At 35.3% G+C, this 25,875-nt stretch overlaps 1 protein-coding gene across 1 annotated transcript; it reads right to left on the bottom strand.

The window, feature by feature from the left end:
• Positions 1-10: 10 nt before the first annotated feature.
• On the bottom strand, positions 11-880 carry LOC146738975 (plexin-A2-like). The gene has a single exon (XM_085503996.1). The coding sequence runs from the start codon at positions 878-880 to the stop codon at positions 11-13; it is 870 nt and encodes a 289-aa protein (XP_085360122.1).
• Between the last annotated feature and the right edge of the window lie 24,995 nt (positions 881-25,875).

The following is a 25,875-nucleotide window of genomic DNA, read 5'->3' as shown; positions in this document are numbered from 1 at the left end:
CCTGTGGCGTTTATCCTTTGGCAAACACAGCAAATAGAACGTGTTCCCCGTCTTCCAATGATAGTGATTTAGCTAGATCTGATGCTGGTTTCATGACATGGGCTGCTTGTAATAAATTGTATGCCGTACCATCTGGGCCATTACACTGTAACGTTACTTCGGTGTAAGAGTCGTAGTAGTAGTCATTCCTCCCTTGACATACACGTACAATCCTAGATATGTATGAATTATCAGATCTACCCAAACGTTGTACGGTCAAAAAGTAACTGAATCCACCATAGCTGAAACCTGTTATGTAGATGACACCATCAACAAACGCAGAATCTAAGTCTATTGAAGTTGTGGCGGATGCATGCCAATGTATTGTGTTGAAAGTGCTTCCCTCAAGTTGCCGCCCACTTACGGCTTCATCTCCATAGACGAATCCTCTTTTTGATGTACCAACATACAACATAGGTTTATCATCATAACCGGGTGCTACGAATCCCACAGTAGAGTCTTCCGCAGTTGGGGCAGCAACATATATGTGACTAGTACCCAGCACAGATAAGTCAGTCAAGTTTCTAATATGACAATATCCACGATTACTTCCACACGTGACCAGATTATTGTTATCGTAGTTAATTGATAATATTTTATTATAGTTATCAGTTCTATCATCAGGTTTAGTCGTTATTTTATAGATGAGATGTAAATCTTTATCCAGTCTATAGATGTAATCCACACCACCAATGTATACGTCACCAGTCATGTTATCCACAGTCATGTGATTGAATTCAAAATAATTATTGGTAAACACATTGACAATGGTCGAATTTACAAATATCACACATATGCCCATAATGTCCATCAACTGTAAAATAGTAGCATATCTTGCCATGACGAATAACTGGATGCTGGAAACAATAACACAATTTATTATGTCACTACACATTCTATGATGTCATCATGCCACTAGGGATACTGTTCACCCTTCCAACTCATATATATTTTTAAGATTTCTGGTTATAAGTCTACGTTCGGTGCGTTCTTTCTCAGACCATCTATTATTGTGGGTAAGTAGTTGAGCTAATTTAATTCCCACCATGATTTGATGATGGACAAACGTCATGGCATTACAATATTAAAAAAAATATTTAATGAAAATTACTATAATACGATCTTGATAAAGAAAATCACTCTTATTTGAAGTGTATGATAAAATCATATTCCAAGGCATTTAGATAATGTGCAAGAATTGTGTATAATTGATATGTTTGCTTCTAATGAAATCTATAATATAATGCAAACAATCTCATCTGCCTTGACTGTCCGCTGATTTGTTTACAATCATAATCAATCACTCCAGTAAGCACTACTAATTTTATGACATCATTCGTTTTATATGTATACTACAGTTACACAATTGACCAGCTAGAAGAATCACGCCATGTTCTTCCGTAGTTAATAATTAACACAGCAGCTTCTGTGGTGCCAGGTAAAGCTATTATCCAACTTCAAAATTACAAATAACCAACAGCACATTACTTGCATCCATTGTTGTAACAACATATTTTCCTATTGACTATGCACACACATGTATTAAAAACTCATAAAACGTACCTGAAACTGGCGTTTCTTTGTCCTAAAATTATGTTTTGTTGTTATTCGCTGTGGTAGACAGTTTTCTGTTGAACAAATGTGCTGTGACTACGCCTTCATATAGTGTCATGCAATTCTTAATAACCTTCAAAATGTGTTGATATTCACTCTGAATAGAACACCAGTCTGCTACGTACCTCAAACTATCAACGTTAATAAAATCACATGGAAGTAAGCCAAGTATTTTGACTGTATTATATGTGAAAAATTCCCTGGTGTCAAAAGTCATGAACGCTGAACCGATTCCTTATATGAGGCGGCATTCGTATGCAAATACGCTCATATATTACATGTAAGTAGGTATACAGTATGGCCTACTTGGCAAGAATAGGCGAGACGCAGTCCAGACGATTATTTTAGTGAACATTCCTGTCCGGTCGACCAATGGAAATGTGCCGCTGTAGTGTACGGTTTTATACCATGTTTTAAAGAAGGCGTAGCATTTTAAAAAAAAAAAACTTGAAAAATGGGATATTTAATAACAGTCTAGAATGATAATTGAATTATCTAAATTGTGGACGTGTCAATGAAACTGTGTCATTCGTGCATTAAATAGTGGCGTGTGTTCATCAGCACGAGAGGTATATGTCGTATTATATCCAGTCGATATGGATAAAAAGCGACGCTTGAGTAAACGTAGATATGAGATTGCCGAATTCGACAGAGACATAATTGCATTAATAATCATACACAACTCGAAGAATTGACGTCGTCGTCGTTATGTTTATTAGAACTTTATTTTCTGTCTGGTCGGTCGCCGTAAATTCAAGTCAGTGTTACGTATGCATACACACTGCGTTGGATTTAGTCCAAACAACGCGTACGTGCAGTTGCCATAGTTCAGTAGTCAACCACTCTAGATCCGGGTCGTGCTAAGGGCCAAGTGCTTTACGTCACATATTTATGTATACACTCATATACATTATGCGTGACAAAGCTGTCTGCTATTTTTATCGAGTGAATCTGTTTGTGATAACATCGAGCAACTTGGGACTTTTCAATTAATTTTTTGATAACCGTGAACGTATGTCTAATTTACATAACACGCATTAGTGTTGTCTGCAATGGGTTCCGGTGGTTGCGACCAGTGTAAAAACGTTACGTGACGTCATGGGAGCACCAGCAATAACGACAATGTGACGATTGTACACTCATTACTGTTTACTTCGCCAGTAAATTTCAATAGGAAAGTACACGATATTCGCGAAGCGTCTACTTTTTCATTTTGACAAGTGTTCTGACCAGAACCAGAACCAGACTGTTGAATGGTCGTAGCGACGTAATACCGAACTCCTTTGAAGATCACGCTAGTTCGAGAGTCACTTATTGCGTTTTCGAAATTCCGCAGTGGTTGGGACCTTACATACTTTATTACCAAACGCTTCAGCGTGGTATTAAGAGTTTGTTTTCAGGGGTGGATGATACCAAGGTGGGAAATGGATGCACATATGGGATTAATTCCTTGAATTGCAATATAGAGGGTTCAGGCTGAAATACAATATATAGTGTTTTCATGTTTCGTCTGATATTTCTGTGGTATTCTGCTGCTGTAAGTAATGCACGATTTGTTCCGAAATTCAGTATATTGTGTGTATTCCAGGGTTATTCGTTTTTTGCTGAAAACACCCCTATTTTTTAGTGGCAGAGTTTGAATAGTCTCACTCCCACTGGGAAATCTGCATTGTTGCTTGAATGTGAGTTAATTAAACACATTTTCCAGACCGGCGAAAGAGTATGCAACAGCCAATTTTAACAGCCTGTCACGTGATTTTAGTCTGAATGTCAACAAGAAGAGGCTAGTCCATTTTACGCAGGAGTAATTGGGAGTAGAATACTTGAGGGATAGTATCAACAGAGATGTGTATAGTGAAAAGTAATATCTGTCCTTCATTTACATCTCTGAGCATTTCTGTTTTAGTATATTGGTTTGAAAATGTTGAACTTGCATGATTTGCAATGTGTTTTTTTAATGGGACTCTCCTATTGATCGAATCCCGGGTTTGAACGAGAACGGCACACCACGTGATTTGTTTGAATACAATGCTGATGGCAAACATGCCGTGTTACTGCGGTACTCCACTGACGGGATGACTTACTGCATGCTACAACTTCGCTTGTGATGTTGCTTGTTAGCCATGGATTACATGAATCTTGATTGCCAGTCAAATGTTGCTCATTTGACGTTGGTAATCTTTATTTGGAACTGAGTAACTTCCTGGTACTTCGTACTATGATAACAATCAGTCAACATACATCAAGTTCTCTCAATCGTAGTATTCCATGTGATGTACACCTAACATGCCAAAAATGTTGCTGAACGATTTGAACTGAATAAAAATAGCAGACGAAAATTTGTTTACAAAATAAAAATACTTCGGTTGCCAATGAAAACCGGTAAAAAACAAGCAAAAATGTTTTCGGCTGTTATCATGGAAGGGACATGAACGTGAAGCTAACGTCTGTTTATAACTAAAACCGGGCACCTTATACGAGGTTTGCAAAATAACATGGCAGTCATTATAAGTCACTTTATTTTATTGTTAGGACGTATTCAGCCGTTAAATGTATAATTTCCAATCGTTTTGCGATAGTATTTTCTAGATTGGAAGCAGCATTTACATTTTATTCAAAGTTCAAAGCTGCGTTGGGATTCCGTTGACAGTGGTAACAATGTCGGCGCCGGTGATCTCTTACCAGTGCGCAACGTAGCCAAAATAAAAGGCATGATCATTTGGGCACTGCTATTACAAGACTTTGGCTGTTGCCATGGTAGCGGTGGGTCAGGATTGTTTTTCCAATTAGTGATGGTACGACATGCCTGTCAAGTATGAACCGTGACAAAATCAGCCAAGCCAAAAAAAAATCACAGAAGAGTTAAAAAGCCATTCCTGCTGAACAGTTACTCTAACTTCGGGGTCAACTTTCTCATTAATGAAAAAAGATATCAAAAATTCAAATAGTAACTTTTTGCCCACACTCCAGCCGAGTACAATGAGCTATGTCTGAGGTGTTGTATCGCAGGGAGTTGGACAAACTTGTGTATTTTAATAAAAATGTTATATAACTTTTCTTTTACCCCCCTCCCCTTCCTGGTATCTATTTCAAGTATTTTTGTCAGGTTCAAATCGTTCACCAGCATTTTTGGCATGTTAGATGTACATCACATAGAATACTAGGATTGGGAGAACTTAATGTTTGTTGACCACCTGGAATCTGAGTTTTATAAATCTTGAAGGGCTCTCGGAAGATCCACCCGCTGCCTGGACCAGCAGTAAAATCTCCGATTAATATGGAGCCGCAACCATCAACATCGATATACCATGAGGTTTCTGCTGGCGACGTTGCGGCGTTACTCAGTTCCAAATAAAGATTACCAACGCGTAGTCGCCCAGTTTAAGTTCTGGTTCTGTCGTGGTCCCAACTAAAGGGCGACAGTCGTCGTGTCGCGTCCTGTTCGATATGGGACTCACAGCGACGTATACAACGCGTGTAAAATACATTGTTTATTTACATGAAATTCGAACACGCGCTGTGCTACGACCACCGCGCTTAAACATCCACGAGTTATTTATTCGGACAATGACTTAAATTAGACGTCTGATTATTTTATTTTCACACGTACAGCGACACGCGTTCTACACTGACAAGCGTTGCTAGGTCGCAGCACTGTCTTGGAGCATATTAATGGGCAATTGGGTTCCCCGATCTAAATTTCTATCCCGGTTTGTTGCACGTTCTTTTTTTAATATGAAATAATCAAATATGGGACATGTGTATAATAACAGAACCCCCACACCCTCCCCGTGGCTTCGCTCGTGAAAGTACGGCAGCAGGATACACGGCATCACTCGTGAAAATAACTTCCATACGCAATGAAAGCCACGGGGAGGGTATCTGTCATAATACTTCATTATCACTGAAAACATTTTTCCCCTGAAATAAGTTCCAGTGAATATGCCATTTCTTTCATACTATATTGAGACACAGCGCAGTGAAAATTAGATTCACATGTAATGCTTGAAAACATGTCAGCAAAAATAAATTAAGTGAAATTCTACGTGACTTCATAATAGTTGGAAATGAACACATTACACCCGACCCTACCACTCCATATACAATGTAAACTACACCCCAAAACATCCTTTCACCCACAGTTACTACAGTGTTTCACCAGTGTATTCTATTTGACGTCAGGAGAAATTGAAATAAACAAATTAATTATAATTTCAGCCTCTAGTTGACCACTGATTAAATAAACTACCTCGTCTTTATGTCAACTTGCAGTTATTCGTTGCCTACATCAGTGACTTCAAAATATATGTTTCAATCCCAGGAATTTCACTCGCTGTTAATTGCATGGGAGTGGCAGTCTTTAATGAATTTCTATTGTCATGTCAATTTCTTGCGATTACTCGAACATTAAGCTGTAACCACATACCGCCTAGGTGCTGTAATTAAATCCTGGTGTAAGCACCATATGAACTATGAACAATGCATGTGAAGCCAGCTGTGGGGTATATTCAATCCTATAGATTTCTTATTGTTTGGTAACTATTTGCTGCAAATGCAACAAAAATCAATATAAAAAATATTACCCACACAGTATTACACAGGTTACTTGTAGAATTTATGGGGAGACTGATGTCAGGACTCGTCGGATTAATAGTTTCAAAAATTATTTACGTTGGATGTCACGCTGTTCATAACCTCTTCACATTGCGTACAACTGATCACACACACCGGTATAAAAGTATGCTTTAAAAGCCATAACAAACTAGAAAAATATTAGGAAAAAAATACGGCTCAATAGTGATGATGAACAGCCGATTTTTACTCGGAACGTTTCTTATTGAATATATAACGTCTCTGACAAAACTTTAACCCTACTCTCTCGTGCGATTTTTTTTGGTCGTATTGACTTTATAGATGATGAATTTCAGTTCACGGATTAAAAGGACAATCCTCTTTCAAACGAGTTGTAAGTACGTTAGAAAAGTGGCCATCATCGAATGATCAGAACAATCGCCAAAATGTCCTTGAGCACGAGAAATCGAAACACACACCCTACATCCACTATAGCGCATACATCGCAGCTAACAGTTGGTTTACAGTCGCCGTGAATGAACATCAAAATCGATATGGAATAAAACTCAAATCTCTGTACATTTTGCCCAATTGTGTCCAGTATGAAATATCGTTCCACAAATTCGTAATATCTGTGATCACTTTCAATTCTGACATTGCCTTGAATGTCGATATCTGAAATGCTTACTGCATGTGGTTAGAAGTATTGTGCGCACACTTAGATTATACAAAACGTTCGGGTAAAACTGTACCTGCCATTCCCATACAAAATTGAAACCAACACGATTCCTAGTTCACCAACTAATTCCAGAAACCTCCTGGCTAAAGGGGGCTTTTATGAAATATAGCTTTTACAAATGTCCATGGAGAAATGCTACCAAGATAGCAAATACAATTACGTGCAAAAAACAAACAAAAGAAAGACAAGACGGCATTTTTCCCGAAAAACACGACTACTTCGAGAACATTATGCATTGTGATGATAATTTGGAAATTGTCGAAGATATTGTGAGTACTGTTAATACACTGCGTGTTAAAGATGTTATACTTGAACCATCCGAAGAGGTCATGACCAACAGACCGAATAACCATGTGTTATATATTTTGTCACATCGAACATACATCAACCATGCACAATAACATCTACCATACATCACTAACACCCGTTCTCCCACAAAATAACAACACTTATATTTGAAGTATACATTTTTTTATTTTATCTGTTATAACAAGTTTCACATTACTTAATAACATGCATACAATTTTTGCTAAGAAAAAATTTGCAAAATACACTCAGTAAATGCCACGGACACTCTTTTTAGTAACCGTGTTTCAGCAGTGTGAATCACTCAATTTATCGAGACTAACATTTTGAAATGAATTGAGAAATTCTCAAGTGCAAGTTATTTGATCACTCTCCAGATAAAAGTGTCAGAGTGCCTTGGAGGTGACTGAAATAACTTTCTCACTAAAGTACTACACCTATGCACACAGCTTTAGAGCTTTTTGGTTAGCATCGACGTGGAACGCGCGCGTAGAACGCGCCGCAGCGGCTTTGCCGTACATTTATGCTTCATATAAAAAATACTCTAACAAATACTCTAAACATCAAAACATAGTATCTTACTTAAGGTAGAGATGCAGGTTCGTGGGCACTTGGGAGTGAAATTTTTTTTTTGCTTTTTATTATCCAAACAGTCTTGGCTATAGACTGTTAAAAATTTGTAGAATTGTGAATAGTGGAACATACTCAAAAGACGATTTTAAAATATAGATAACAGGTGCAAACATTCTCTCTTTTGAATGCTTAGCAAGATTTAGCAAGGCTGTACATAAATAATAAAAAAGAAACATGGTGAAAAAAAGAAATGACGGGATCTCCATATATTTAACTTTTAACAAAACGATAACACATTTAAATTTAGAACTGTTACAACCATTTTAATTATGAGCATTAGCAAACTTCCTACTGAGTGAATTGTTATGCAAATTAGCAATTATCTCAGCTTTTTTTAGTGCACATCCCAGAACTTTAAAAAAATAGCTCCTAGACGCTTTGACCTTTTGTTTTGAAATTGTCACAAATGATTGACAATGTGTTTATCTTCAAAACGCCGTCGGGGCATTGTTTTTAGTTGAACAGTGTTCTAACAATCGTACAGACAACTAGCCTGGGTGTTAATTTATGCATAAACTTGAAGTGGTGAAATTTGAGCTGCTGCCCTGCAAAATTGACAACTGGTAGGCAGTTTTCAAGACGGCACTTTCTTCATACTAGTAGTACCCATAAACCAATTTTGACAGGAAACATAAGTATGGTTTAGAAGCTAATTTTTTTAAATCACTTTTGACCAAAAAAGCACATGTTTGTGCACATTTCAAACTACAGTGTCCATAAAAAAAATACTAACAACATTTTTAAATTCATACAATGAGCTTTCCGAAAATATATAGTTTTGTGGACAAGGGAGGTCATCTTGGTTTCCTAATTAACTAATTAAAATACCTGTCACGTAAATTGCATCTCTACCTTAATATCCATTCTGGCACGTTCGCTGTCTATTTCGGATGGCTAAAGTTCCTCCAAAACCTTGAAAGCAACCCCGAAAAAAAAAACAGCGGCCGGGGCAGCACCAGTGCAGCAAACGACAATTTGTTATGCGCAGTATCGTTGCGCAGTAGATTTAGTGACGTCATTCATGTGATATACCCATGTAATATCCATTTGCTGGGCAATATATCATGTAATATATACCGTACGTTCTTACCATACTAAGCCAATGTTGAGAGTTAAACCTAATTCACCTAATGTAAGTATATATGCATACAGTATTTTTCACCATGAGAAAAAAGCGACATCGCAAAAAAAAGTATACCGGAAAAAAAGTTCAGATGTACGACGTTAATTGCGAAATAAAAAAAATCAAGACACGTGGTAAATTGTACGTATATATTTTTTCAATCATTGTTTCCTCCCTTTAGGCACGTATATGTTTACCTTTATGTTACCATTTGCCGATACACCAGCTAAACCATACTCGCTATTTAGTGGCCAAAATGCTACCGGTTCAGATGGGTAAAAAGGAATGCAGTGTGTGGGGAATTGAGAATAGGGTTTCACACTTATCTCAACCCTAACGAGCGTAAAGTTCAAGGCGCGTAAAACAAGGGACTGTCAATCAAAGGAACAGGAAACAAATAAACGATATGAAGAAACTGCATTTATTACTCGTCACTGGAAAAGGTTACATGTACTCGCGCGCTAGAACAAGTATTCAGGCCTTTTATAGCCTCGGTAGGATCAGCCACCGTAACAAATTTTAGCGGGCTTGGTGCTGATTGGTTCATAGTTCTATGAGCTATGATTGGCTAATAAGAGAATAGAATTGGAAATGGCGTCTGCTATCGTTATTTGTGCTAGTTAAACATGTAATAAAGACGATTTAAGGTAGAGATGCAGTTTATTTGGCTTGCTTTTCAATTGAGTAATTAGACAATGAAGATGGTATTATATATCCAACATGTTATATATTTTCTGAAAGCTTATTATACAAACTTTGTAAAACTTGTCTTTATTTTAAATATCCAGAATGCGTTTTTGATTTTGGGTCAAAAATATGCTTTTTTGGACAAAAGTGGTTTAAAAAAAATTAGCTTAAAAACTTCAAGTCCGTTTGTGGGTAAAATTACATCACTGGATACCTTGGTATACTACTAATTCAAATGCGTCCACTCATCTCTCTAACGGCTTTCAAAGTCGCACAGCATGACCTCAAAGTTCACTCTTTTCTATTTTTGCATAATTTATATATCCATGTTAATTGCGGACTTGTTATTTTTGTTCCACTCGCCGTAATAAACTGTCCGGACGCATTTTGAAGGGGGAACACCTTGTCAATAATGTGTGAAATTTTCGAGGCAATTTGCCAAAGCGTCTATCAGCTATTTTAAATTAAAACCCAAGAATTCACCAAAAATAGAAGACGAGAAAAAGGCTAATTTGCATATTTGCGCGTTAAACCGGGAATTACTGCTTTGTCATACTTTGTCATATTTTCTAGACTATTGAAATTGAAAGTTAATGTATAGACATAGACATTTTATGTAAAATCGTTGGACCAGAACAACTGCTCTTGAATATATAAATCAGAAACACGTCATTCATACCAGTGTTTTGGTGGGGTCGGTAAAAACACGTGTCAATGCCCAGTAAACATTACGTCATCTCATGAATTATTAAACAGGGGGCGGTCCTAGGAAGGTGACCTTTTATCACGATCAAAACATCATGGCTTCTCTTCGATGTATTTTCAATAAAAAATCTACGAGTATTTCAGAGCCTGTGGTTTACCGTGATGAGTACAAAGTGGGATATTAAATTATTTATCCTCGATGATTTTTATGTAGTATTGAGAACCAACTCCAGGAAGCGAACGCACAATAATGAATAATCGCGTAATCCTAGAATCGAAACGCGAGGCACAGAAGTTTTGTTCAGCGTTTCCAATCCCATTTTTCCCACTGCAACATATTTGTTAAAAGAAATATTTGAATTCTGTTCGTTTTTTAAGAAGGCAATTTTTTTATTTTTTCCATTTTGGTAACGCCTTATTCAGGGATTTTCTAAGACAGTCGCATACAATCAGCGCACGGATGTACGTACAAAACATGCTTTTGTACTACCGGCGACGGTCGCCTGCAAGAAGAGAGCTCCAGCTCCTAACGTAAAAGTTTTAAAATTTCGACCAGTTTTAAATAATTTGTGTTGGAAATTTGACATGTTTTAAGAGTGCAAAATTAAGGTGCATTTTCGAGCGGTCGAATTTTTCTGAATAGAAATCAGCAAATGAAAAAAATAGGAGTGCTAAACAGTGTGTTCGTTAGTTTAAAAAAAAATGGAATGTCCGTCAAATTGACGTAAACTTCTCCATTTTTCACGGAAAAAGCAAAGGTCGTGGCCGAGTTGCAAGCTAAAAAAACTCAAAAACTTTCTGTTGTTTGGTCTGGTCCCCCTTTTTTGTTTTTCCTTCCTCGTTGCTTTTGTCGCCTGCTTTTCCGCTCTCTCGTTTTTTTTTTTGTTTTTTTATTTATGATCTGGTATACTGTAAACCAATTAAGGCATTGAATATAGTTTGTCATGAATGATCTCCCAATTAAATTACTCTCACTTAATGTGAGGGGTATTAGAAACAATATAAAGAGAACCAAATTATTTGCATGGTTGAAACGCAAAAAATGCGACATTTTTTTGCTGCAAGAGACTTACAGTTCTCAAGAGGTTGAAGAGCAGTGGACAAAACAATGGAATGGCAAAATATTTTTCTCACATGGTACTAATCACAGTAGGGATGTATGTATTTTATTTAGACAATTAGCCAATATTACAATTCATGATAACATCAATGATGATGAAGGGAGATTTGTGTATCTGGATGTTACCATCCAAAATTTACGAATGGTATTGGGAAGCATCTACGCACCCAGTATCTCCAGTGAACAACTTCTGTTTTATGATTTGTGGGGCTCTAGTTTTAATAACATGTTAGGTGAGGGTAAGCAATTAATTTTGGGAGGAGATTTTAATGTATGCCTTAACCCTACACTGGATAAACAAGGAGGGAATCTAAAATACAAAAAACGATTAATAGATAAAGTGAATGATAAACTGTCTAATTTTGATCTGGTGGACATTTGGCGGATAAAAAATCCAAACAGCAAACGCTTCACATAGAGACAAAAATCTCCTGTCATACAATGTCGTCTTGATTATTGGTTCATTTCTGATACCCTACAAGATCTTGTGAAGTCAGTAGAAATCAAACCATCCATCTGCTCAGATCACTCAGCTATTACTCTCTGTATTCAAAGTGAATCATGGGGCAGACATGGTCGGTCCTACTGGAAATGTAATAATTCTTTGTGTAAAGATAGAAATTATTTCCTAAAGCTATCAAATCAAATCAAGCAGTGGGAGTCTGAGCTTTCAGGCAAAAACCCAATGATTTCCTGGGAATATCTAAAGTATAAAATAAGACGTTTTACAATGACCTATTCAAAATCAAAAGCTCAAGAAAAAAACAAAAAACTTCATGAACTGGAATCATTGATTGAGGACTTGGAAAATAATCTTGATAATGAAATTAAAACAGAACAATATCATGAGACAAAATTGAAAATAGAAAAAATCTGGAATGATAAAGTACAGGGTTCCATTATACGATCTAGATGTAATCATTACGAGCTGGGAGAAAAAAAGTAATAATTTTTTTCTGCATCTGGAGAGATCAAACAAAACTAAAACAACTGTGAAACGCTTACAAATTAACAATACTGAGGAAACAAATACTGATCACATCATGTCCTATATTAAAGAGTTCTACTCAAATTTGTATGCGAAAGATCATTTAACAGAATCAGAACTGGGCGCTCAACAATTTTTATACAGTACTAACATCCCTTGCCTAGGTGAGGAAGCAAAGCAGTCTTGTGAGGGAGCACTAACTTTGAATGAATGTTTTAGAGCCTTAACTTTATTACCAAAAGATAAAACACCTGGTAATGATGGCTTGTCAGCTGAATTTTATCTAACATTTTGGAACATTATTAGTTCACATTTACTCAATAGCTTAAATTACTCTCATAGAAAGGGACAGTTAACAGAGTCGCAAAGACAAGGGGTCATAATCCTGATTGCTAAAAAAGGCAAAGATAAAACATTCCTTGAAAACTATAGACCAATCTCCCTCATTAATACAGATGTCAAGATAGCCTCTAAAGCAATTGCAAAACGCATTTATGCCATCCTGCCAACTATCATTCACCCAGACCAATGTGCGTTTGTGAAGGACAGATTTATAGGTGATGCAATTCGCACAGTTTTTGATGTAATGTGGCTAACTAGACATCAAAATACACATGGCGTGTTAATATCATTGGATTTCAAAAAAGCTTTTGATTCTGTTGATCACAATTTTCTGATAAAAACATTGGAGGTATTTAATTTTGGTAATTCCTTTATAAATTGGGTAAAAACATTTTACAGTAGCATCTCTTCCTGCGTGATGAATCATGGAAAGTCAACTGGTTACTTTCCCATTGCAAAAGGTGTGCGGCAGGGAGACCCCTTATCCCCTTATCTGTTTATAACAGTAGTGGAATTACTTGCAATCAGTATTCGAAATAATTCAACTATAAATGGTATTGGTGCCTTTAAAAAATTTATCAAGTTAGTAATGTATGCAGACGACATAACCTGTACAATTAAGCCCACCTCAATGATACCGCTCTTCAATACAGTTTACAAATTTGGAAAATGTTCAGGATTAAATCTAAATAAGGATAAAACTGAGGCTCTTTTGTTGAGGTATGGTCACAGACCAAAAGAGAAAATAAATATTAAATGGTCAAATGGAATAACAATTTTGGGAGTTTTTTTCACATATGCATCTGACATGTCTATTGAAGAAAATTTTTCAAAGAAAATTAACAGTCTGAAGTCAGTATGCTCATTATGGTCTAGAAGAAAACTCTCAATAATTGGTAAAATACAGATCCTTAAAACCTTTGGCCTTTCCCAATTCATATATTTAGCATCAATGATTTCTGTGCCAAAATCTATTATAAAAAAAATCAATAGTATTATTTACAATTTTATTTGGAATGGAAAGGATAAAATTAAAAGAAACATCCTTATTTCAGATATTGAAAGAGGTGGATTGAATATGATTGAGGTGGACTCCTTTTTTAAAGCACAACAGATTATGTGGGTGAAACGGTTTGTTTCTGATAGCCAAGCCGGATGGAAGGATATATTGAAGGGACTATTGAAAAAGTTTGGGGACCTTGTGTTTTTTTGCAACTATGATGAATCAGAATTTGAAAATCAAATCCCACCCTTTTATTATGATATCATCCAGGAATGGTCATCTCTGACATCATACACTCCAAAAACAACATCTGAAATTGATAAACAAATATTATGGAACAATAGATTTTTAAAAATTGGCTTTCGTACAGTCTATCTGAAAAGTTTGGCAAGGAAAAAAGTATTAAGAATAATAGACCTAATCGATTTCTATGGAAACTTTCATGACTGGCAATATTGGAAGGTAAAAGGTATCACTTTGACAGAATACCATACTATACAAGGCCTAATCTCTGCAATACCAGATGAATGGAGAGAGAACATTCATGCTAATACCCATGAGTGGTGTGATTTTCAAAACAAAGTCAAATGGAATTCTAAGTATGTTGCAATTAATACACTGACGAGCAAAAAGGTGTACAAGTCTTTGTGTGAAAACATTATTGAAGAGCCAAATATTGCCATAGACTTCCAACATTTGTATGGGATGAAACAAAATGTAATTTTCAAACTACCTTTCAAGACAACAATCTCCACAGATCTTAGAGCATTCCAATACAAAATTCTACACAGAGTTTTAACAACTAACGTAAAACTGTATAAATGGAAAATAATCAATTCCCCCCACTGTTCTTTTTGTGAAAAAGAAGAAGAACATTAGAACACCTATTTGTTAACTGTATTGTTGTAAAGAGACTGTGGAGACTGTTGCAAAGTGATTGCAAACTTATTGCCAATTTGGTTTGTAATGTCAAAAATATTATTATAGGTCTATGTGAACCGGAAAATATACTGTTAAATCATTTTATTTTATTATTTAAAAATTATGTATATACATGTAGGGTTCAAAAGGTTCATCCAACAAAATACGCATATAAAAGTTGGATCAGGGAAAATAGAAATATTGAACTACAAATCGCAATAAACAAAAACAAAGAGCTTATCCATTATCAGAAATGGGAACCATTAACTAATTGGTTAGATAATGGGTAAATTTAGATGTTATACCAGATCTTCTTTTTTTTTTTTTTCTTAGTTTTTTTTTCTTTAATTTTTCCATTATGTGCTGTCATATTTTGTGTTGTATGTCCATTATTGAAACAAAATAAAATTATTGTTTAAATAAAAAACAATAAAAAACTCAAAAATCAAAACAAAATCATCAATCAGTAAGTATTATGACAAGGAAAACAAAACATCAGACGCGGAGAAGCGGTCAGCGCGTCAAAAGAGTTGTTAATGTATCAAGTTACCTCTCTCTGTGATTTATTTTTCATTGAAATTATTTGCTTGTTTTCAATTAATTTTAGTGTACCTCTGCAATTTAATTTAGCATTGTCAGTTGTTTGCTTCATTGAATTAAACGGAGTTCGTCCGGTTGCAAACAAAGCTGTCTCGCACCACCTAGCAAAACTTGCGAATGATCGGAAAGTTTGTATCTTCCCGACCCAGTGTAATATATCCGGTTAGAATCAAAGCTCACGTGTCCCTTATTTTAGGGACCAGATTCTGCCGTAAATTCGGGATGGGATTTAGAAAAACATAAAATAGGACTTTTAAGGTGTATTTTGGCGTCATTTTCGGACATTTCAATCATTCCTGATGCCTAAAATAGAGTCTAAGTTTTACCGTAGTCATTGACGCCTATTCAAGAGTATGATGTTTATTGTGACTAGCGTGAATGGGTAAGCTTCGTTTCGACAATGAGCTGTTATCACTGTAAACAATGTTAAATTATTCTTCACATGCTCAGTTTATTTTTTGAGAACAATTATTTAAAAATAAAATCTCTCAGTCAATCAGAAACTCGGATTCACGCCTTCAGGGAAAGTCACGTTTGGACGCTCACATCGATTTTGTTTTTCGTTCGGCGGGCTGATGCCTTCAGTGTAGCTTTTGCCTCTTCCGACATAGAAATCATCTGAATCTTCTTTCTACCTCTCTTTCTTTTCACACCACGCATAATGTAATGATAAAAATTAGGAAAAAACGCTGAGGAAATATAATGTTTGGTTTGCTAGCGAGCGATAACTGATTTGAGAATAATTGCACATGCGCGTGAATTGAATGAACTATGACCCGTACAATCTCGATTTGCATATTGTCAATCAAAGGTCCTGTTATTTGATTACTCATGCAAATTAGGCAATTGGACATAAACATTGCCACGTGTGAGTGTTTTTTATTTTTAATCAGAAAATAACCAGCAATTTTAACGGTGTTCTAATAAGAATTCATTGGTCAAATTTTCACAGAATGTTCTTTAGATAAAAATCTATATAAAAAACGAAAAAAAATATTTTTGATTGAAATTCACAAATAAACTGCATCTCTACCTTAAACACAAGAACAATATAAGAAAGCACTGAAACACAATTGAATAATATTAATTGAATCAATAATACAAACGAATATCACAGTAATAATTAGGGAAATAATAGTGGATTATTCTCCCTCTCATCGCCATGCAGAGCTGTAAAATAAATCATTTCGGTAAACATTAAACATAAAAGTGTCACCAAATATATTTAAGCCACTGTTTTGACAGAGTGATACATTAATCAATTTTATTCGGGTCTTTGTTCACCATTGAAAAACTCTTATCATGTTCATCACCAATGAAAATATTCGATGTTAAAATTTGACTAATGGCAATTTGTGGTTTCACCAGGGAAAAATTAAAATCATACTTTTGCATTTTCCTCCAACGTTGAAATCAGCAAATTAGTGGGGGTAAACTTAGCGGCTTCGCAATACGTACATTTTGTCAGGCTGGAGAAATTGAAATTGATTTTAGTCTGTTATTATGTATATATTGCATCAAAGAGCAACTGTCATACTGACTGCTGATTAATTAGAAGGACTTGGATTTTAGTCTCAATGGAGAGAATGTTTTGAAATCTGGTAGGCATTTTGCAATATACAGTATTGACTGGAGAGTTGTTATGCTCCCGTTATACATGGGATGTTCCTGATTATGCATAATTGCTGTATTATGGGCTGGTGAGAGGTTATTAGTGTGTGTGTGGGGGGGAGTGGTGTAATGTGCTTTTTGGCGATTTAATTTAATTTATTTAATTTCAAACTTTAGGATCCGTAAACTATGCGTTGGTAGTATTACTATGATATGTGTCTGTGTGTGTGAGGGAGGGGATAGTGTGTGTTTCAGAGATTTTAATTACTTAATTTATTTAATTTGAAATGATAGGATCTGCCATTGTTTAAGTATTGGAATTATTAATAATGTTTTTCCGACAAACTTGTACCTGAAGTAGTTCCATAAACTCAGCAAAACAGTAAATTTGTATCGTTTAATTACAATAAACAATTTCTAGTTTAATTATATGCGGGGCACTATTCTTTTATATTAGCATATTATGCTCACATTATTGTTGGGATGTTCCTGATTATGCAGAATTGCTGTATTATGGGTGGGTGAGCAGATATGTGTGTGTTTGGGTGTAGTGTGTGTTTTTTTTTTTTAAAAATATTGTTTAATTTAATGTATTTAATTCGAAATTATAATAGCTGTCATTGTTTAATTATTGGAATTATTAATTATTTTGGGCAAATTTGTACCTTGAGTACTTCCATCAAGTGTCGTTTAATTACAATAAATAATGTCTATTTTTAATTGTACGTGTTGCACTATTTCATTTGTATTATCATATTATCAAACCATATTCTTAAAAATATGTCTCTCTGATTTGACTGAGGCCCTCTATAGTTGAGATCAGATTCTTTATTTCCAATTGTTTTTTAGCATAGAGGACGCATTATGAAAGTCATGACTAATAACACAACCTTGGCATACTGACAACCCATCTCCACTCCCCATCTTCCACTTTGAATTACGTCGATAAATTTTGGGGATATATTAGAGTATCCTTCTACACAGCTAGAACTTTGGAAGACTCCTTAGTCCAGTCTCTTGTATTAAAATTGCAATTATCGAATCCACACTGAATATCAATTGTTTAAAAAAATACCTTAAACTGGTATGTATGTCTGAATTGTGCGCCTGCATTTTTAATAACGGTATTGGCACTGAGACAAGGTCTTATAAGTATTGCTGATAAGTATAATAAATAGCATGTTCTGACTTCATGTCAAAGTATGCACGGAGACAGTACAGCGGATGTATCAACCGAGTCGCAGCAGAGGTCGGTGCGACGGCGTACTGTCTGAGAAGAGAATCAGCGGACTTCTTTGTGTGGAGTTTGGTCAAACTCTGGTGGCATCCAGGTTTCGACCATGGTCATAATCATAATATACGGTATACATTCAACAACATCTAGCCAGATTGACCACGGTGATAATCATATGACTGTAGTCGGTATACATTCCACAGTATCTAGCCAGATTGACCACGGTGATAATCATATGACCGTAGTCGCTATACATTCCACAGTATCTAGCCAGATTGACCACGGTGATAATCATATGACCGTAGTCGCTATACATTTCACGGCATCTAGCCAGAATTACCACGGTGATAATCATACGATTGTGGTCGGTATACATGTTCCAGCATCTAGGCAGATTGACCACGGTCATAACCATACGACCGTAGTCGGTATACATTCCTCTGCATCTAGCCAGATTGACCACAGTCATAATCATATGACCGTGGTCGGTATACATTCCACGGCATCTAGCCAGATTGACCAAGATCATAATCATACGACCGTGGTCGGTATACATGTTCCAGCATCTAGGCAGATTGACCACGGTCATAACCATACGACCGTAGTCGGTATACATTCTTCTGCATCTAGCCAGATTGACCACAGTCATAATCATATGACCGTGGTCGGTATACATTCCACGGCATCTAACCAGATTGACCAAGATCATAATCATACGACCGTGGTCGGTATACATTCCATCTAGCAAGACTGACACGGTCATAATCATATTTATATGGGTGGTTTATTCAGTACTACAATGAAATGTAAAGCGATATAATTTAAAATAAATGGTACACAGAAAAATAATAAGCACACGGGATTCCAAAGAATGGATTTTTTTATTTATTTCATGCATACTCACAGTACGGTACAAACAATTTGAAACTTACAAAGAAACCTCGGTGAAATACAAGTATCAAGAAATTCGCATGAACACCAAAAACAAGCTGCTTATTTTTTCGGCAATTAGTGTATGAGGTGTTGCTGTAAAACAATTTAAGTAGGCCACAGTGTAGGCGACTTTTCGTTATGTATTACTGAATCATAATATGACCACAAGACCTGATTATAGATTAGAATGAATGGAACAAGGCAAGATCCAGCTGATTGGTGCCGAAGGACATAGTTCGAAATTATACATGTTAGTAATAGCTTTCAATATATTTGACATTGACTGTCATCAAAAATACGGCCGTGGTCGTAAAATAAGCCAAAAGAGAAATAAGCAGCATGCCGCTTTGTTTTTTGCGATACAAATTATACAATATATAAACAATTGATAAAATGTAAATAACACAGACAAAAAATTCTAGAGATATTTAAAATGCTTTAAACTAAAGGAAATACTCACAATATTTTTTTTATTCTATCATGAAAGGAACAAATATCATAAAAAACACCCACAAGTATTGTTTAATGAATTATGAAAGTATGCTCGGTTGCGTTTTTTTAAGTTATTTAAAATTTCTAAAACTAGGAAATCAGGAATATGATGTTACATTTCATAAATCTGTGATTTCGTAGTAAACAGCCAATTACACGTTTCTGAGTCAATATATGAGCAATGAACCGCGTAGCTGTTAATGCATATACAATTAAAGTTAAGAAAACATTTATAATCTAGTTTAGCTGAACTCAACTAATAGAACTCCATACAAACTTTCGACATGATATAAAACATTGACTTTGTCGTCATACATGAAGACACCAAAACAACTTTTGATAGAGGTTTCTAATCTGAACCTGAAACGTTCAGTATAAAAATGAATGATAGTTTATTAAAAAAAACCTGGCGAAGATCAAGTTGAAATCGAAATCAAGTGTATTAGTAATATGATAAAATGTATTAGTTGAATGCCAAAGTTATATAGTATTTTGCACTAGAAAAAACTAATCGAACTTCAATGCCAAAATCCCACTTGACTTACAGTATACAGTAATATAAAACACACACAAGAGAACGTAACATAGTGTGTATCGGTAACCTTTTAAGTAAATATATATAAAACTCTTGTATTGAAAGTACTCTGCTTTCAACGGTTCTTGAATACATTTTTTACTACTAATACAAGATTACCACAGTGGTTTAAACTTGTCTACTGTTGGGAATAAACAATAACTATATATAGATAACTATCCTATAATGGTCATGTAAAATTCATTTTCACACTAGCAGTTGATTAGTTTGCACAGAATCGCTATTCCATTTTCAATGAAGGATATTTTTCCCGCAACTTTTAGTTGCACTTAGTGAATGCTTTCCTGGTTGTAATTGCCCTTTCAAAATGCCATACGTTTTCAATCTGTCACTGGAGCACATATGGTTAAAAATTCTGTATCCTAGTAGTAATTCAATCAAACGGCACCAGTCATGTAAACTCCTAGTTTAAATATACATACTGCATAAATCGCAATCTTTCTGATCAATGTAACATGAATGTGTGAAAATGTATACCACAATCATTACGTGCAAATATCCATACAGAAAACATTGTTTTGTTTTTCTGTTCACCATCTTAAACCAGGTAATCATATACAATACTCCTAGTTATTTGTATGAGCTTACAGATTGAATTTGTTAATCATTAATGTGCTATTTTTTCCTAACTGGTATTGGATCCAATCTTAAGAAAGACGTTCGTTTTGTCAATATTATTGGAAAATGTCAACGAAACGCTGCAAATCCACCATGGATTCCAAAAATGTTTCCCCACTTTTATCTGTTATTCAAAATAAAAAAAATCCCAGCGTAGTTATTATTCCCCTAGGAAATTTCATAGACGTATATACTTTGAATTAATATATATTACGACTCATAACTACATTAATATAAACGGTTTACATTAGATCAATGTTGCTCCTCAATCGGACTTTATTCGAATGAGAAAATACTTATAAATAATTTTTAAAAATATCATAAATTACCACCATCTTTTAAAATATCATACGTTTACGAGTTCCTAAATTGCCATTACCTTTCACACCAAATGCTAGAAGATGACCCTTCGCGTTAAGTATACTAACGCCTGTTTATCTAAACATACATAATAATGTTTGTTAATAGTTCGTATACTGACTATTAATTTGTATTTTCCAATGCGGAATTTGCTTAAAAATAACATGTATTTTTAACGAAAACATGTGTATTTAAAAAGTTTTTAGTTTGAAATTACTAAACTCGAAATGATTGGAGGTAGTTTGGGTGATAAACTCTGGCGGTTTGCAATATATATGATAATATATGCAATATTTTCTGACATGGAAAGTGTCTCTCATGTTTATGATATAAAGTCATACTGTTACATGTTGTCATTGTTTTCCGGAAACGAAGTGCTCTGCAACTATGGGTATTATATATGGTTGTTATTTCACGGGTTTTCTGTCCAGTTCTAGCTCGTTGCTTTAACTGTATTTCGTTGTTAGATGTGTTTTTCTTAAAAGGTAGGTAATTTTTAAACTGATCGGAGGTTAAAGTGTACAATATAGGATTAGCCATGCTGCCCAAACACATAACCGAATAAAAAAAACTAGCAACATGTTCGTTTCTGAAACTCTCAATATTGACTACAATCATACCATAACATGCAAGTGGTAAATATGATATCATAAACGTAGAAATCAGTGTTGCGAATACATTCAGGGTTGCAAGGTCCATTGGTTTGCGATGTCTTGGCCCACTATTGCCTCCTGCCTCCATAGCTCGTTGAAATGATTTCTCATGTCTTTTGATCACACGGTAGATGTAGGAATATGACCCAGCCATTGTACACAGTGTTAGAAATACTATGAGTATGCCACTTCTTGTTGCGTTTTTCACTTGCTGGCTTACGGGATCTACATTGCACGAGAGGTCTTCCCCGACCCATGCCTTCCATGTTCCATATCCTGTCCCTGCAATCCAGCTTACAAAAATCAAACTGAAGATCACCCTTTTTTTGGTGCTTGGTGAACACTTATCTGCTATACCTATCGCCCTCGAAACACTGATAGCTCCCAAAGAAATTACAGTTATTAAGGTTGACGAGTAAAAAACAAATATTTGACTTGTACAAAGTGGGCCTTTTATGTTGATTTCCCCGTGTCGAAGACTTTTCACCGTAAAAACAAACCGCATCGATGTTGTTAAGATACAAACTATCATGTCTGTTACAGCTAACGACAGTAGCTGGATGTTCTGAAGCGTTCTTAACTTCTTGTTATTATAGAGAATATTAATCACTAGAGAATTACCGGTAATTCCAACCACCGCAACAATGACGATCAAGCACGTTGATATAATATCGAAAACTTGTTCATATGGTTTCGCACCAATACTGTCGAGTACTTCTTCAGTTATATTCGTTGCATTGATATCAAAATATGTTTCAGTTGAATTTTGTACAGTAATATTGACAAACGCATCTGTCAAATTCGCTGCAGTGATATCGATAAATGTTTCAAGCAAACCTGTTGCGATACTGTCGAGAGCTGTGCCAGGTGATGATTTTGTTACAAACGTGCTGAGAAACTGTTGAGTTGAATTCGCTGCCATACCAGGTGATTTGAAAGAGAACGAGAGAAGTTCCAGACGTATTTCGTGCGGTCCGATCGATGATATCGTCTATTAGATTCAATGTGTTGTAGGTAAAACCTAATGGAGTAGAAGTCAGCGCTAATGAAGACGAAGTCAACGACAATGTTGTATGTTTGATTCTTGATATATAACTGTAATGATGACGATTAAATATGTTGACTATATATAGTAGTTTGTGTATATGCAAATGTTAATCTTCGTTATAACAGAGAATAATAACAGACTTGACTTATTGATGGATAATGCCCTACAAACGTCAAATTATTATATAATATATCATGGATAATTGGCAATGGGCATCAATGACTTTGACACAAAAGGGGTAACTTTCGCCTCCACATCTGAAATTTGCATGTAAGAATTTGTAGAACGAATAAACTGAAATCACTGAAAATACATTTTTATATTTGACATGTTATTACAAGTTTTTGCTTTCAACAAAACTGAATCACAGATATAACAAAACACATTCTCATGTTTGTTTTTCTTATTTTTAAACATTGTCATCATCTTTTTTGCGCCACTATCCGTGTACTGCTTGTACTAGCGGGGAACCGCTTCAATGGCGTTACTGGTAGACGTTTCAATAGCGTCTTTATAGTTTTGAATTCAGTCGACCATCAGTTAAGATTATGCTTTACTGTGTTCTAAATGACTAGCAAGTACTTCTTAAACACAGTTGTAGATTTGAACGATATTTCCTTCAATGATATACGTACATTTGACGTCGTAGAAGCTCTTTAACACTAGATGACATATGAAAATGGTGTATTCAACGTATTGCGGATGTGAGCGTGACCATTCTTGTTGAAAATTGGTATACCTTAAACGCAAATTGTCAATTAAATAATTCGACAGAATAATTGTACGCATTGATATAAGGCCTTACCACCCTATAATCAAAACTGAAAATCGAGGCAGATGGCAAACAAAGTACTTCGCTTTGATAATCGGGGATTGAACTCATTAGTAATAATCGCATTAGATCGCCATAACACGGAACGTCAAAGAGAAATCTATTTTTTTGTAATTATATGTATTGCATGATATCTCAACTACTTGTTCTTTTCGAATCATATTTCATTTCTGGGATTAAACTAATTAGTGGTAATCTTACTGAATCTCCATAACACTTGAAAAAGGATTTACTTTTGAATATTTATTACATAACGACATTATCCAAACTACTTGTTACTATAACCCTATTCAAGGATTAATCACATCAATGATATCCACAATAAATTTTCATTACTAACTCGAAACCTATCAGGTCTAATACTTTGTTTTCGTCGATAAAAGCTGATAATTGTGTACATATATGTTTCTGTACAGGCCTGGTACATCCTAGCTTGGTAATTCATTTTATTATTTGCATTCATTTTATTGAAAATTTATCTAGTTTGGTGGAAGGGGAATCTTGAAATTCTTATTGTTTTTCATCGACATACAATCATCAGTTTTGGTGAACTTAAGAATGAATTTGCACTATATTGAATCAAACTTAATTTATACTTTTATAAAACTATTTGAAATGTAATGGTTACCTGATTATTGGACACGCAATAACTCATTCTTCATTCAAGTATTGACCAAATGGCTTGGAGGTAAGATTGATTTGACACGCACAATACATACTTGCTATCAAATTACTGAAAAATAAATGTATCCAAGTAGCTCCTAGTTTGAGAAAAACAAGCTTGGAGTTATCGTTTAAAGTTGCAGTTAAAAGCATATAAGAAACCTTCATGAAATTCTGACACAATGATCGGAAAATAAAAATCATTCCATCACATGATGTGAACAGTCTCACTATAAGCAGACACAGAAATGACACTATGTTTTTCTGAAATATTAACATTACAATTAGCAGTCCCCATTAGGACGAAGTAAAAAAAAATATTACAGTGTCTAATCAAGAATTAACATTTTCATAAATTTTAGCGGTTTAATCTGATAAGACCACATTAACTATGTAATTCTCCTGTACATGAATCCATCATTGTGACCACTGTATTTTCCCTGTACATGAATTCATTGTGACCACTGTATTGCCCGTGCACTTAAATTCATTGTGACCAGTATATTTACCCTGTACATAAGTCAAGTGTGACCACTGTATTTACCCTGTACATGAATCCATTGTTACCACTGTATTTACCCTGTACATGAATCCATTGTGACCACTGTATTTACCGTGTACCTAAGTCAAGTGTGACCACTATATTTACCCTGTACATGAATCCATTGTGACCACTGTATTTTCCCTGTACATGAATTCATTGTTACCACTGTATTTTTCTTGGACATGAATCTATTGTGACTACTGTATTTTCCCTGTACATAAATTCATTGTGACCACTGTATTTACCCTGTACATGAATTCATTGTGACCACTGTATTGCCCGTGCACTTAAATTCATTGTGACCAGTATATTTACCCTGTACATAAGTCAAGTGTGACCACTGTATTTACCCTGTACATGAATCGATTGTGACCACTGTATTTTCCTTGCACATGAATCCATTGTGACCACTGTATTTTCCCTGTACATGAATTCATTGTGACCACTGTATTGCCCGTGCACTTAAATTCATTGTGACCAGTATATTTACCCTGTACATAAGTCAAGTGTGACCACTGTATTTACCCCGTACATGAATCGATTGTGACCACTGTATTTTCCTTGCACATGAATCCATTGTGACCACTGTATTTACCCTGTACATGAATTCATTGTGACCACTGTATTGCCCGTGTACATGAATCGATTGTGACCACTGTATTTTTCTTGCACATGAATCCATTTTGACCATTGTATTTACCCTGTACATAAATCCATTGTGACCACTGTATTTTTCCTATACACAAATCTATTGTGACCACTGTATTTACCCTGTACATGAATCGATTGTGACAACTGTATTTTTCTTGGAAATGAATCCATTGTGACCATTGTATTTTTCTTGCACATGAATCCATTGTGACCACTATATTTATCATGTACATGAATCCATTGTGGCCA

This window comes from Saccoglossus kowalevskii, chromosome 9 (assembly GCF_978046115.1).
Source record: "Saccoglossus kowalevskii chromosome 9, keSacKowa6.1, whole genome shotgun sequence".
Taxonomy (NCBI): domain Eukaryota; kingdom Metazoa; phylum Hemichordata; class Enteropneusta; family Harrimaniidae; genus Saccoglossus; species Saccoglossus kowalevskii.
The sequence above is the reverse complement of the archived record's forward strand: the minus strand, read 5'-3'. Positions and strand labels throughout refer to the sequence as shown.

Coding starts and splice junctions, on each gene's coding strand:
- LOC146738975 (XM_085503996.1), bottom strand. CDS start 880: ATGGCAAGATATGCTACTATTTTACAGTTGATGGACATTATGGGCATA.